The 14,510-nt window shown below is 36.4% G+C and overlaps 1 protein-coding gene across 1 annotated transcript in view; it reads left to right on the top strand.

Annotated features, from left to right (window-relative positions):
• Positions 1-14,510, top strand: part of SCGN (secretagogin, EF-hand calcium binding protein) — a 68,063-nt gene that overhangs the window by 42,408 nt on the left and 11,145 nt on the right. Inside the window, exons 7-9 of the mRNA XM_074206848.1 lie at positions 9,722-9,777; positions 12,049-12,094; positions 14,217-14,276. Coding sequence (XP_074062949.1) covers positions 9,722-9,777; positions 12,049-12,094; positions 14,217-14,276 — 162 coding nt within the window. The remainder of the gene's footprint in view (positions 1-9,721; positions 9,778-12,048; positions 12,095-14,216; positions 14,277-14,510) is intronic.

Here is a 14,510-nt window from a genome sequence, read left to right as displayed (position 1 = left end):
CATGACATGTAATAGGGATGTACCATCAACATGAGGTGGGGAGAAAAAAATAGAGATCTTGATAAAGAAAAACATTTTTTTAATTTCATTTTTTTGAAAAGCAAGGTATAATAATAGTTCTTGGAGAAATTTGCTCATGTAACTAGTTGGAAAGTGAAACCCAAGTTATTATTAAAATAATTATTTTTAAAAAATCAAAATTTTTGAGGCTGAAGTAGACAAACAAATCTAAAGGATCTGGGTTCAGATTCGGTCTGGCACATTCTGTCTAACTGCCATCTTTCAGTGCTATAAACAATTCTCAAAGTTCTAAAAATTGGAGAGAAAGTGCCAACCATTATTGATAGAGAAAGTTTCCTCATCTGAGAATTTCTAATACCAATGAGATCACAGGTTCAGTCCCTATTTCCATGATAATCTCCATTAGCAATAATCTGGTTCAGTCCCTCAAAATCTTTTATTCAGACTACTCTAAAAACCTTCTAACTACTCTTTCTGCCTCTAGGTCTCCCATCCAATTTCTTTTCTATACGGATGTCAGATTGTTGTCAAACATGCTAATATAGTATAATAAAAATATAACTTTTTATCTGTCTCTAATTTAGCTTTCCAGATTGATCCACATGATTCCCCTTCAGAAAACATATGACTAATCAAACTGATCCATTTCTGCCTTCTATTCTTTCCCCCCTTTCTTGTCCCTATGCTTTTGTAATTGCTATCTTCCATGCCTAATGAATATCATATTCTACTATACATTCCTAATCTCTATTTGAAGTTGTTGCCTTCCTTCAAGATTCAACTCAGATGCTACCTGCTTCATGAAGTCTTCTCTATCTTCTGCCTACCCCAGTACACAACCCACTACCATTCTAATACCATCCAGATATTATTTTCTACTTTCTTCTATAATCCCTTCCCTCACCCAGGTGAAATGAGCATTAGACTTGCTGTCAGAATGGTTTTAAATTTGGTCTCAGATATTTTGTTTAATCTCTCTGAACTTCAGTTCCCTCATATGTAAAATGAAGAGGCTGGATGTAATGGCCTCAAAGATCCCTTTCAGTTCAAAATCTATGATGCTATGCTCCTTAGTCATTACTATCTCCTCAGATTCCTCATGGTACTTTGCCTTACACTCTCCATTGCATTAATCTCATTCTCCCTCTTGTCACAGCTATTTGTGTACATGACTTCCCCTTTGGCCAGTTCACACCCCCCCCCATCATTAGATTACAAGCTTTTTAAGGGAAGAGGTCATGTTTCAATGCATAAATAGTAAGCACAAAATTTTGTAAATTCACCATAGAAATTCATGAAACAATCAATAAAATGGTCCCTAGTTCTGTGTAGTTTCCTTTAGCATCTGCCAAATTAATGGCAGAGTAGTAGAAATGGTGGCAAAAGATACTAAAAATGTGCAGGATTTTAGGTTACCTATAAACACTAACCTTTCTCTTGATACTCTAAATATGACATCTTTGTCTAGTAACTAAGTACTGGAAGTATCATTAAAAATTGTCATTCTTGTTAGAAATAAAACCAAAAGAATGGGATTATATGTCTTTTTCCTCATCAATAGTTCCTAGAAATTCTCTACTGTCAAAACTTCTTCCTCATTTACAAGGCCCAAAGACATTTATAAGACCCAAGTCAAAAAGGACATTCATATAATAGGATCAAGTCAAAAAGTTATATTGAGAAATATAGTTAGTAAACATGAACAATTCACTGGAGTCTCTTCCATAGTCACATTTTTAGACTTCCTGGTCACTTAAATTCTGAACCTATGACATTAAGCATAATTATCAGAGACCCTTAAACTTCATTTCAATGTAATTGGCTTTCTTTGAAATCCTGTATATTTTGTTTAATGCATTAAAAAATAATTCTAAGAAGAGATATGTGGGTTTTACCAGATTGCCAAAAAAGTCTAACACAAACAATTAACCCCAGGTTAATCTTCTACTCTTCTAATCTAATCTTTCTGTCTTAAGTTTGGTCAGTTTTGTTTAAAAAAAAACTTCCTTAAATACAGTTAAACAACTACCTAATAGCCATCTACTAATCAGCTATTTAAGGAAAAAACATACCCTGAGTGTGCTGATTTTTATGCTGGTATTTCTGCATTCTGATCATTTGGAGGTGGAAAGGAATAGCTGAACCGGTGAATGAAAGAATCAAGATGCAGAAATCCTTGACAAGCAAAATAGAGTTAAATAATAATAAATAGGAACTCTTGTTTCTGAGTTTAAAAAAATCAACTTATGAAATATAATGTGATTCAAATCCAGTCTCAGACACTTAATAATTACCTAGTTGTGTGGCCTTGGGCAAGCCACTTAACCCCATTTGCCTTGCAAAAACCTAAAAAAAAAAAAGAAATATAATGTGAGTAACAGATAATAAATCAAGTGGTATTCAGAGAAATATAACTAGATTGATGAAAGGCACCAAATACATGGGTAAAATGGTCTTTGAAAAAAATGGAGAAGAGAATGCTATCTTAAAGTACTTCCAAATGGACAGGAGTTGGAGTTGTTCTGTTTGGTCCCAGAGGGAAGAACTAGGTATGATGTATAGAAAATAAAAAGAAACAAATTTTGCCTTGATGTAAGGAAAAGTTCCCTAACAATTGGCTAACTGAATGTGTGAATAGGCTCTCTTAAAAGAGCATGCACTTCATTTTTTATTTATTTTAAGGCAATGGGGTTAAGTGACTTGCCCAAGGTCACACAGCTAGATAATTATTAAGTGTCTAAGGCCAAATTTGAACTCAGGTCCTCCTGACTCCAGGGCCCATGCTCTATTGACTGCACCCACCTAGCTGCCCCCTAAAGAGCATATACTTCTTCTGTCATTGGAGGTCCTTAAGCAAAGGCTGGATAACCATTGTTTTCAGACAAGGATTGAACCAAGATGGGTACTAAAGTCTCTTCCAGTTCTGAAATTCTATGATTCTATTTCCAGCCAAATTTGGAGAATCTCATTACCAGAAGGCTAAAATTGAGATGATTACTTTTGTTGGTCACAACTCATGAAACTATCTATTATGAAACAGAGAAGGGTTTAAATAAAATTATGCTGGTTTCCTCTTATACCCAGAAGACTGGTAAAGATGACAAAAGACAGCAATAGTCTTATTGAAAGAATTTTGAGAAGACAGGCCATAATAGGCTATTCTTGGTGTTGCAGTAAACTTTCCAATCAATCTGGAATTTTTTTTAATTATAGAGAAAAATCATAGAATTGTCCCTTACTTGTTAGTCCTATTACTGGGTACAAACTTGAAAGAGGTCAAAAACAGAAAGTAGGATTATATATCCAAATATCCATGGCCATAATTTTTATAATTGCCAACAATTATAAACAAAATGGTTGCCCATCTCTTTGGAGATCTAAACAAGTTGTAAATATAAATATGAAATATGAAATTTTATTGTTCCATAAGAAATGAGGAATAGGAAAAATTCCAATAAACAAGTCAAGAATAATATGAACTGATGATGTTGAGTAAATAAATTAATAAGCATTTATTAAGCACCCAAAGAAAATTATACAATAACAAAAATATTTTACAATAATGAATATTATTAAATGAAAAAACATTTTACAATAATGAAAAGGAGGTCACATAAAGCTAATTGATTGCATTGACTAATCTTAGTACTGGAGAATAGATAATAAAATATACCTCCTTTTAGGAAAGAGATGGAGGACTGCATCGTGGAATGTTGCATATGCCATCAGTCATGGTTGCTATGAATAGAGGTTGCTCGTTGTGTATCCATCCCATCAGTGATATAAAAGCATAATGCATTCATAAAATTTTAAAAGAAATTAGCTTAAGAAGGTTATGCTGGAACAAAACCCCTCAGAGAATATCATTCATAAGCTATTTAGTAATAATGAAGTAGGACCTGGTTCAGAATTCTGTGTATAGTAGAATACCTTGATGGAGTCAGGTTCTGAACCGACAATCCTTCTATGTTTGCAGTTTAAATTCCCTGTGGATTCTATTCCATTAAATCTCAGGAGAAATATCCTGTCTTTATGAATTTGTTGGAGAGAGTGAAGCTCTGTGGAGTCCCATGACACTTCTGTATATATGTTGTGGGACTAGACTGATGGAGAAATGAATAATGAGAACTACTAAGCTAGGACTACAGAAAATAATTATTTTTTGCAAGATAATGTGGTCAAGTGATTTGCCCTGGGTCACACAGCTAAGTAAGTATTAAGTGTCAGAAGTCAAATTTGAACTCAGATCCTCCTGACTCAGCACCAGTGCTCTATCCACTATGCTACCTAGCTGCCCCCCCAGAAGATATAACTAATTAATTTTGGCTGAGAGGCTTCCCTTCCCAATGGCAAGATGAACTGAATAGTAATAGCATTCCAGCTGTAAGGTGACAACTTCTCACCCTGAAAATCCAAATCCTCTATAGTATACCTTGCCCCATCCAACCTGGCTTCTTCTGTCTCTTACTATTCCCCTCTATATACTCCCTATTGCAGTCAAACTGGACCATTTCTCATCTTCTCTATCTGTCCTGTGCTTTTCTTCTTTCTTATTTTTGCTTTGTTCCTCCATGCACTTAGAAATTTCTATTATTCTCATCTGATAAATTCCTGCCTATCTAGAAATGCTCAATTCATGTACCAAATTCTCCATGAAACCTTCCCTGATGAATCCCAACCTTGGAGGAACTTTTCTCTGCTTAGACTTCATCTGGTCCTTTGATTGTACCTTGCTAATATACTTGGCATGTGTGATATTTAAAAAATAGCTGCTTTCATATGTGGTATATTCCCTTACTATTTGAATTCAACAAAATATTAGCATAGTATCCACTAGGTGCACAGCACTGGGTACAAGGGATGCTCAGAAATAGGTTTGTGAGCTCAGCCTTATGTAGATGACAGGGATCTATCAAATATGCACCTGTTCATCCATAAATCATAAGTTTACTATAGAGGCTGCATGCAATGTACTGGGAGCCTCCCTCTCGTTCTCAGTGCTATAAGGATACCAAGGGAGCTCATGGATTGTCTTTCAGTTATCTTTCCCTTTTACCATGGAAGCATCTACTTTTAGGCTTATATAGTTCTTTTTTTTTTTTTTAAAAAAGCAGGTGTGTAAAATTTATTAAGTATAACAAAATCAAAATATATATCGATCACAATGGAGAAATTTTAGCTCAAATACAAATATGCAACACAAAATATTAAAGATTCTGGAAAAATAGGACAATAAAGAGAGAACAGTAAAGATATCTTTTCCATAATTCTGCAGAACTGTAGCTAAAAAAAGCAAAATAAAACATGAGAGTCCCTGAACTTCTCAGAAAAAGTGAACACAGAGAGAGACTGTGGGCTCTTCTCTTAGCTAGAAAAATAAGGAAAAAAATCTTTTCCAAATAAAAAACAATGAGAAAGAAAACCTGGCCTTTTCATCCCTTTCCAATCTTACATCTTACTCAATAGTCAATATATTCTACAATCAAAATACTCTGACCTTCTTGGCATTCCTCCTACAAGACATTCCATCTCCCATCTGCAAACTCTGGGCAACTTCACTGGCTGTCTCCCATGCTTGGAATACTCTCCTTCCTCACATCTATCTCCTGGTTTCCTTTGGATAATAGTTAAAATTACATTTTCTTCAAGAAGTCATTCCTCTGTTTTCCTCTGTGATTATTTCCAATTTATTTCGTACATATTATTCATATGTAGTTGTTTGACTGTTGTCTTCTCCCAGTAGATGGTAAACTTCTTGAAGGCAGGAACTGTTTTTGCCTTTCTTTCCATCCCCAGACAACAGTAAAATACCTGGTATATAAAAAGAACTTAATAAATGCTTGTTGACTTGACTAGAAGATAGGCTTTTATATTTCTTAGATGACATCCTTTTCTCTACTTCCCTTGAGATCAATGGTTTATTACACATAGCAGCTGACTCTATCCAATATCTCCCTTTCCATTGTGCTCTAAATGATATTTATTTTTAACTCTTCACATACTGGGGTGCTACCTTTCTTGTAGCTGTGAACTACCTGAATACTATTACTCATGAGAAAAGCCTATATTTCAGAGAGAGGTTTGAAGTCAATAAGAGTATTTTGCAATTGTCCAATGAAAATGCACCACCCCCTCCTCCTATTTATTTATGGGTTCAATTGCCTTTTGCAGTATCAAGCAAAGAAAGCACATATACAAATAAACAAGTCCTATGAGGAGCCATCCAATTACATGTTGTTGTTGAGTCATTTCCCTGACCCTATTTGGATTTTTCTTGGCAAAGTTGCTGGAGTGGTTTGCGTTGCCTTCTCCAGCTCATTTTACAAATGAGGAAATGAAGCAAAAGGATTAAGTGACTTGCTCAAGATCCCACAATTAGAGGCTAGAGTCAACTCAGGAAGATGAGTCTTCCTGACTCCATCTGCTTCACCATCTAGCTGCATATTACAGTTCAGATAATAGTCTGTAGGTATATAAAAGTAAAAATGTGGTTGGTAAGTGGTGCATTAAATAGAGCACTGGGGGGGGGGGGGGAGGTTAGGTGATGCAGTGGATAGAGCACCGGCCCTGGAGTCAGGAGTACCTGAGTTCAAATCTGGCCTCAGACACTTAATAATTACCAACTGTGTGGCCTTGGGCAAGCCACTTAACCCCAATGTCTTACAAAAAAAAAACCCCAAACCTAATAAATAGAGCACTGGGTCTGGAGTCAGAAAGTTACAGGTTCTAATCCAGCCTGAGATACTTACTGGCTATATACTCCTGGGCAAGTAATTTAACATCTCTTTGCCTCAGTTGCTTCATCTGTAAAATATAAAATATCAACTATCTTCTAGGATTGTTGTGATGATGAAATGAGATATTTTTTTGTAAAGTACTTTGTAAACCTTAAAGAGTCATATAAATATAACTAAAAATGAAATAGCCCCTGCAATCAAGAGGCATATCTTCTATGGTGGGGAGAAACAAGCAAATACAAAGTACTTGAATCCCAAAGCTATCAGAAAGAATATAAAAATTATGAGAGACAGATTTGAAGAGGCCATGAATTCCAGGCATTGGTTGTTTGAAGTGTTTAAGTTTAAAAATGGAGGCACTTGACTGTGACTCCTTGAATTCACTATCGGCCTTGATCTAATCTGAAATTTGCCTCTCTCTCTAGGAGTCTAGTACAGTGTTCCGGATGAGGTGGGCACTTTTTGTTTGTTGAATAGGATGGAATTGACTCATATTCTAACTAATGTTTGCTTGTGGAATGATTTATTGGTTGATTGATGGAACTGTCACCACTCCATGGGTTTCACCACTCTAAGTGTAGAATGAGAAGAAAAGTCATGAAACTACAGTTTTGGGGAACCTAAAAATATCCCACCCATCTTTCACAGCCCAGCAACTGCCCATTATGGAGCTTTTATCATTCTCAAAACAATTAGCCTCTAGACAAGCCTGGCTGAAGCTAGGGGAGCCCTAGAATTCCTACTTGCTAATCAGCAGAGCTTATACTGGAGGATCACACTAGCTGACAGGAAAAGGGGGTTTACTTAAGTAGAATTTCTCCTTTAGCTTTTGTCTTCAGATTATCATGGAAATTTAAATCTGGAAAGGATTATAAAAGCTCAGCTAAGGGAGCAGAACCAAGAAAACAATGTACACATTAAGAACAAGGTTGTGAGATGATCAGACTTGTTGGAAGCAGCCCCTCTCAGCACTTCAGAGAGCTAGGACAGCTGTATAAGATCAGCAAAGGACAATGCTATCCCCAAACAGATGAAGAAAAAACAAGACAAAACAAAACCTTCAGAATTTGATGAACACTATATTCACTTTTAAAAAACTATCACATGTGTTTCTTTCCCTTAATCCTAATTCCTCATATTGAAAATGACTAATCTGTAAACATGTTTATCAAAAATATATATGTACAATGCTAACCTGACTGTTCACCACTAAGGGGAAGGGGATGGGAAGGGAGGATGGACTTTGTAACTTAAAAATATACATGTGCATATGGATGAAAAAATCAATCAATTAATTAATTAATTAATAAAAAGTAAGAGCTCAGCTAGTTTTATAGACTATTTGGGCTCACAGGACCTTATAATCTATGAACATAAAGCAGAGAAGCAGATAGTAACTTACATCACACAACTATTTTATGCTAGAGTCCAAATTAGAAATTTTGTCTCCTAAATTCTTGTCTAGGGATCTTCCCCAGAAATGCTCCTTTTTTGTTTCAGGTTAGACTTAAAACAGTAAAATTATCTGCCATTAGAGAGAGAATGCCTTCACTACACAATTCTACACATATGCATACACAAATATACAAAAGGGAAACAAGTAAATGGAGGTGGGTGTAAAATTCCCTTCTGCTTTTGAAAGACCCCAGCTGTAGCTCATTCATTGGTAAGCAGCTAAGTCCTTTCTTCTGAAGTCTTCTGTTTTTCCTTCTGGTGGTTACAATCTCCTTTCATGTAACAAAGGGACATTTGTTGAATTTCTCTAATGCCCTTATGTAATATTGTATATTATAGCTCTCTGTGTATATGATGCATCTCCTTAATAGTTATTTTTGCTGTTTAGTTGTTTTTGAACCCATATGAAATTTTCTGGGCAAAGATACTTGGAGTGATTTGCCATTTCCTTCTCCAGCTCATTTTACAGAGGAGAAAACTGGCAAACAGGGTTAAGTGACTTGCTCAGAATTACACAGCTAGTTAAGTGTTTAAACTCAAGATGAGTTTTCCTGACCACACCAGGCTCTCTATCCACTTTACCACCCAGCCACCCTTATAGATCCTAAGGTATATGAGGGCAAGGACCATCCTAGCTAAATTTCATAACTCAACAGGATCTCACTTAATAAATGCTTTCTGAATTGAATTGAACTGAACAGCACTACTGTTCTCCCAGCAAGTACCTTACTCTTCCCATCCTGGCTGTAGTTATCTATTGACTTGTCCCCACTTTCTCAAGGATTTCAATTGCTGTCTAATAGTCTACTCCATCCCCTGAAGTCATCCTCTAAAACTTCAATATTTGTGTTGGCAACTGCTCTAGCAAAATTCCCTTCTCAATTCTTCAAACTCTTCAATTTTTTTTTCAATTCTTCAAATTTCTCAATTACCTTTACCTCCCTTACCACATCTTAGACTTTACTGCCATGGAAAATTTCAGCATCATCAAGTCTTCAAAATTCTTCTTTCAACCAAAACTTCCTAGCCTTCCATTCTAATCACAACTCTATTGCTTCACTCATCAGTATCCCCTCAGTTGGGGCAGCGCTGTGATGCAGTGGATAGACCACCAGCCCTGCAGCCAGGAGAAACTGAACTTAAATCCTGCCTCAGACACTCAATACTTACTTAGTTGTGTGACCTTGGGCAAATCACTTAACCCTCCCTTTGCCTTGCAAAAATAAACAAAAAAGTAGACTCCCAGTCTATCACCTCAAATGTGGTATCACAGTTGTTTGAAGAGAATATTCCCTTTCATGCAATTGAAATATAATATAAATGGTGAAGGGGTGGGCAGAGGGCAAGGAGTGGGAAGGACAACAATGTTAGTAAGTTTTTTGACAAATTTTCTTGAAACTATTTTGGGATTCCTTTCCTACTTCTTTTGATAGAGTTCATTCAAAAAGATTTGCTTAGCCAAACTTATCAATATCAACCTTTTCACAGTTATTTTCTCTTCTTTCCAGATGAAGATCTTTGACAAAAACAAAGATGGCCGGTTGGATCTGAATGACTTAGCAAGGTCAGCAATGTTAAGAAAATTCAGTGAGTTCAGAAGCAAATTCCATAAGGTTGCGATGATTAAATTTCTCTTATCTGGAGGACAGAGATTGAGTCTGGCATTTTTTCTCTAAGACAAGGGTTGCCTAGCTAGTATCAAAAACATGAATTTCAACTCTGATCTCTTGACTCCAACCTCAATATACATGGATCTCATTTGTGGAATGACAGAGTAAATAAAACATGATAGAACAAATGACATCAGACACAAGAAATTGTGCTTTTCTTTTCAACTACTAAAATCTTATTCTTCAGATAAATTTAGACCCAGTTTGGAGACCCCCAATACTAACAGATAAATAAAAATTAAGCACCCATGATATGCTAGCCACATAATTAGGTGCCTGCCCTCAAAGAGATTCTATTCTAATAGAGGAAGACAACAATAAAGAAAAGCTGAAAGCAGGGAAATGGAAAGGATAATCTTCCTTGGAACTAGTGACCAGCATTTTCAAAATCTATCATTTTCAGTGAGACAATAGGTTGTTCCTCACAGAACCCCAGATTTCAGTATTTTTTTTTAAAGAGTCACACTTTGGAACAAGCACCCAATGGACTTTGAATGAGATTTCCTGGTTTTGAGTCATTCTGCTATCTGTATGTCCTTGGCCAAGTCATTATTCCTCTTGGGCTTTTTTTTAAACCTAATTTGAGATTTGGACTTCAGTGACTCCTCGGATCCCTTCCAACTCTAAATCTCAGAGCCTTCATGGAAATACATGAAATAGATTATTACATAGGAATGTTCATCATTCCAGGGTATCACTAGCTGAAGCAAGAGAGTTTGACATGTGTAGAGAGGCAAGTATAATCTGAGACTTGTTCATAAGAAATAAGGAGAGGAAAGGAAATTCCAAGGCAGAAATGTTTTATATACAACAAAATAACCTTAATCAAGATGATGCAAACACATTTTGATCTTTTGAAACTAATTTGTTCTCATACATATTTGTAGTGTTACAAAGACTGTTTTGCTATTCTTGGGCATCACAAATTTGGTTTGGGTATCACTGTGGTTTGGGCAAATCCATTTCTTTCTTTGAAACTCAGTTTCTTCCTCTGAAAAACTGATGTAATATTACCTACCTGGTAGACTTATGATAATCACTTAGATAAGGAAAATGCTTTACAACCTATGACTTCTTATAGAAATATAAATTATTCATATTACAGAACTTTAAAGATTCAAGACGTCATCTGTGCAGGGCTATCATCAAGACAGAACAACACTGTAATGCTTTGGCAGACAGTTTTGGGATAGCCAGAAAAATTCATTACCTGGTGATAAGGATCTTTGAACTTCAATAGGTGTCCTTAGCCTGGAAACAAAGCTACAGTTAATGCTTGTACTTTGTATATATATATATATATATATATATATATATATATATATATAGTCAGCAAGAGGTCAAAATTGCCTCCCTGCTGACATGAGGCAACAGCTGCTTAATTATTATAATCATCCTGGACAGTAAGGAATTTAGAAAACATTTGAGCACTGGAGTAATAATAATGATAATTAATATCAATAATAATAGCTTGCATTTATATAGTACTTTAATGTTTGCAGAACATTTTACAAATATTATCTCATTTTATCCTCACAACAACCCTGGGAAATAGATGCTATAATTGTCCCCATTTTACAGATGAGTATACTGAGGTAGGTGACTGTGTTAAATAACTTGTCTAGGGATGTGCTATTTTTAAGCATCTGAAGTTATCCCTTCCACATCAAGACTTTCCCTAACATGTTTCATTATAACTCAGATCAGCATAAGGAATCAAATGAGAATTTTGGGGGGAGTTTCGCAGAAGCTTCAGACTAAGCACAAAGGCCAGCAGATGACACAAAAATATTTAAACCAAAATTTACAATAAGGTACTGTAAACACCCCATAAAAGAAAAAAGAAAAACAATCAGATTTCTTCTCTAGTACAAAGGGAGGGTCAAAAAGTTTTACACAGATTTCCAGATGGAGGAACACCATGCCCCTAGGCCCTGCTATATGGAAGGGATAACTGTATTTGAACTCAGAGCTTCCTAACTCCTAGCAAAGTGTTTTGTCCACTGGACCACCTAGCTTCAAGTTGAGGTTGTGCCTTTGACACATAACTGGTTGTGTGACTAAGCCAATCAACTAAGAAATTTTACTTTGTCATGTAGCCTGAAGCTTTACAATTCTGACAACAGTAATTCACAAATAACTGGATTTTTTTTTTCTCCATATAGGATTCTGGCTCTCCAGGAAAACTTCCTGCTTCAATTTAAAATGGATGTAAGTAACAGCATGTCTCTAGAATAATGTATGCCATCGTCAAAAGATTTAAGGGCAAAGATATTAGAAATTTGGGTTTTCACTTACTGGTTGCTGAAATGCCTCAGAGAGGATTCATTGGGATTACAGACTGAAGTGTACAAAGGGGACCCTGACCCCTAATGGTCTTGTGTGGAAGTCACTCAACAAGCATCAATGCTTATTGTCTGTCAGACACTGTGCTAAGTATTTAATAAAGAAAAAGCAACTAAGAACAAAAACCAACTGTACAGTCCCTGCTCTCAAGGAGGGTAGATTCTAATAAAAGAAACTAGGATGTATCAAATTGGATATAAGATACATACTGCCCTCCAATTAGGAGCTTAAATGTCCAATAAAGGCTCCCTGCAGAGGGTAGGATTTGAGATAAGTATTAAAGGAAGCCAGAATTCAGACTCAGGACTCAGAAAATTGAGACTACCTTTTATTTAAGGCATAACCAATCTGGGGATTTGGTGCTTGACTATACATGGTTGTACCAAGAGATTTTGTTTTTCTTGATTTTTCTAGGAGAAGGGGGAGAAGGGGGATCTTTATTTGTTAAAAGTAATTACATACAAATTAGCGAGAAAGAAAGAGAGGAAGAAAGAAAAAGTGAGAAAGGAAGGAAGGGAGGGAGGGAGGAAGGAAGGAGGGAGGGAGGGAGGAGTGAAGATAAGGGAGTAGAGCATTCCAAGCATGGGAGACAGAAAGTCAGTGCAAAAGTTTACAAGAGTGCCATATTTGAGGAACGGCAAGTGGGCCATTGTAGTTAGCTGAATCTTTGTGGGTGAAAAAGATGTGAGGATGGAAAACAATCCTGTTATAGAGAACTTTATTATTTTTTTTGGTACTTAAAGATTTTATTTATTTTGAGTTTTACAATTTTTCCCCTAATCTTACTTCTCTCCCCCACCCCCAACAAAAGGCAATTTGCCAGTCTTCACATTGTTTCCATGGTATACATTGATCCAAATTGAATGTGATGAGAGAGAAATCATATTCTTAAGGAAGAAACATAAAGTATAAGAGATAGCAAGATCAGACAATAAGATAACAGTTTTTTTTCTAAAGTAAAGTTAATAGTCCTTGGTCTTTGTTCAAACTCCACAATTCTTTCTCTGGATACAGATGGTATTCTCCATCGAAAACAGCCCCAAGTTTTCCCTGATTGTTGCACTGATGGAAAGTGAATCCATCGAGGTTGATCATCACCTCCATGTTGCTCTTAGGGTGTACAGTGTTTTTCTGGTTCTGCTCATCTCACTCAGCATCAGTTCATGCAAATCCCTCCAGGCTTCCCTGAATTCCCATCCCTCCTGGCTTCTAATAGAACAACAGTGTTCCATGGCATACATATACCACAATTTGCCAAGCCATTCCCCAATTGAAGGACATTTACTTGATCTCCAATTCTTTGCCACCACAAACAGGGCTGCTATGAATATTTTTTGTATAAGTGATGTTTTTACCCTTTTTCATCATCTCTTCAGGGTATAAACCCAGTAATGGTATTACTGGATCAAAGGGTATGCACATTTTTGTTGCCCCTTGGGTGTAGTTCCAAATTGCTCTCCAGAAAGGTTGTATGAGTTCACAGCTCCACCAATAGTGTCCCAGATTTCCCACAAAACTTTATGGAGAACTTTAAATGCCAGACAGAGGAGTTGCTATTTGTTCCTGAAGATAATAGAGAACCATGGAACCTTTGTAGAGTGAGTGAGTGTGTGTGTATGAGAGCATGGGGGGGGGGAGATGGGAGGGTGATAAGACTAGAACTGCATTTTAGAAAAATCCCCTAAGTGGAGGGTAGATTGGAGTGGGAAGAGACTAAAGGTGGGGAGACAGGTTTAGAATAGTTCAGGTGAGAGGTGATGAGGGTGCAAAGAAAAGGGAATATGCATGAGAGATATTGTGAAAGTAGAAACAAGATTTACCAGTGAATTCAACTTGTGGGGTGGTAGTGAGGAATTGAGGATGACAGTAAGATTACTAGCCTAGAAGCCAAGGAAAGTTCAGAAGAGCAGATTTTTGGGCTAGGGGAGAGATGAGTTCTATTTTGGACATCTTGAATTGTCCCTGATGAAATTTCCCTCCCTCCCAGGCTTGTAGTACTGAAGAAAGAAAGAGGGATTTTGAGAAAATCTTTGCCCATTATGATGTTGTAAGTACCTTGTTCTTTGTGTTACACTTTTGAGACTCTTGAATTAGAGTCTTAGTTTAATCCTCTTTTAATTTTTGGAGTTTAGAGGTTGGAAAATTGTATAGCCATTCAATTGAACATCATTCTAGCTCCTACTTTTGGGTACACAGGAAATTCTGACTGAAAGATTTTTTTTTCCATTAAGTTTTATCCACAACTCCATGCCAACTGCCATTGGGGAGAATAAACTAAAAA

This window comes from Macrotis lagotis, chromosome X (genome assembly GCF_037893015.1).
Source record: "Macrotis lagotis isolate mMagLag1 chromosome X, bilby.v1.9.chrom.fasta, whole genome shotgun sequence".
Lineage (NCBI taxonomy): Eukaryota > Metazoa > Chordata > Mammalia > Peramelemorphia > Peramelidae > Macrotis > Macrotis lagotis.
This window is presented reverse-complemented; position numbering and strand designations above follow the sequence as displayed.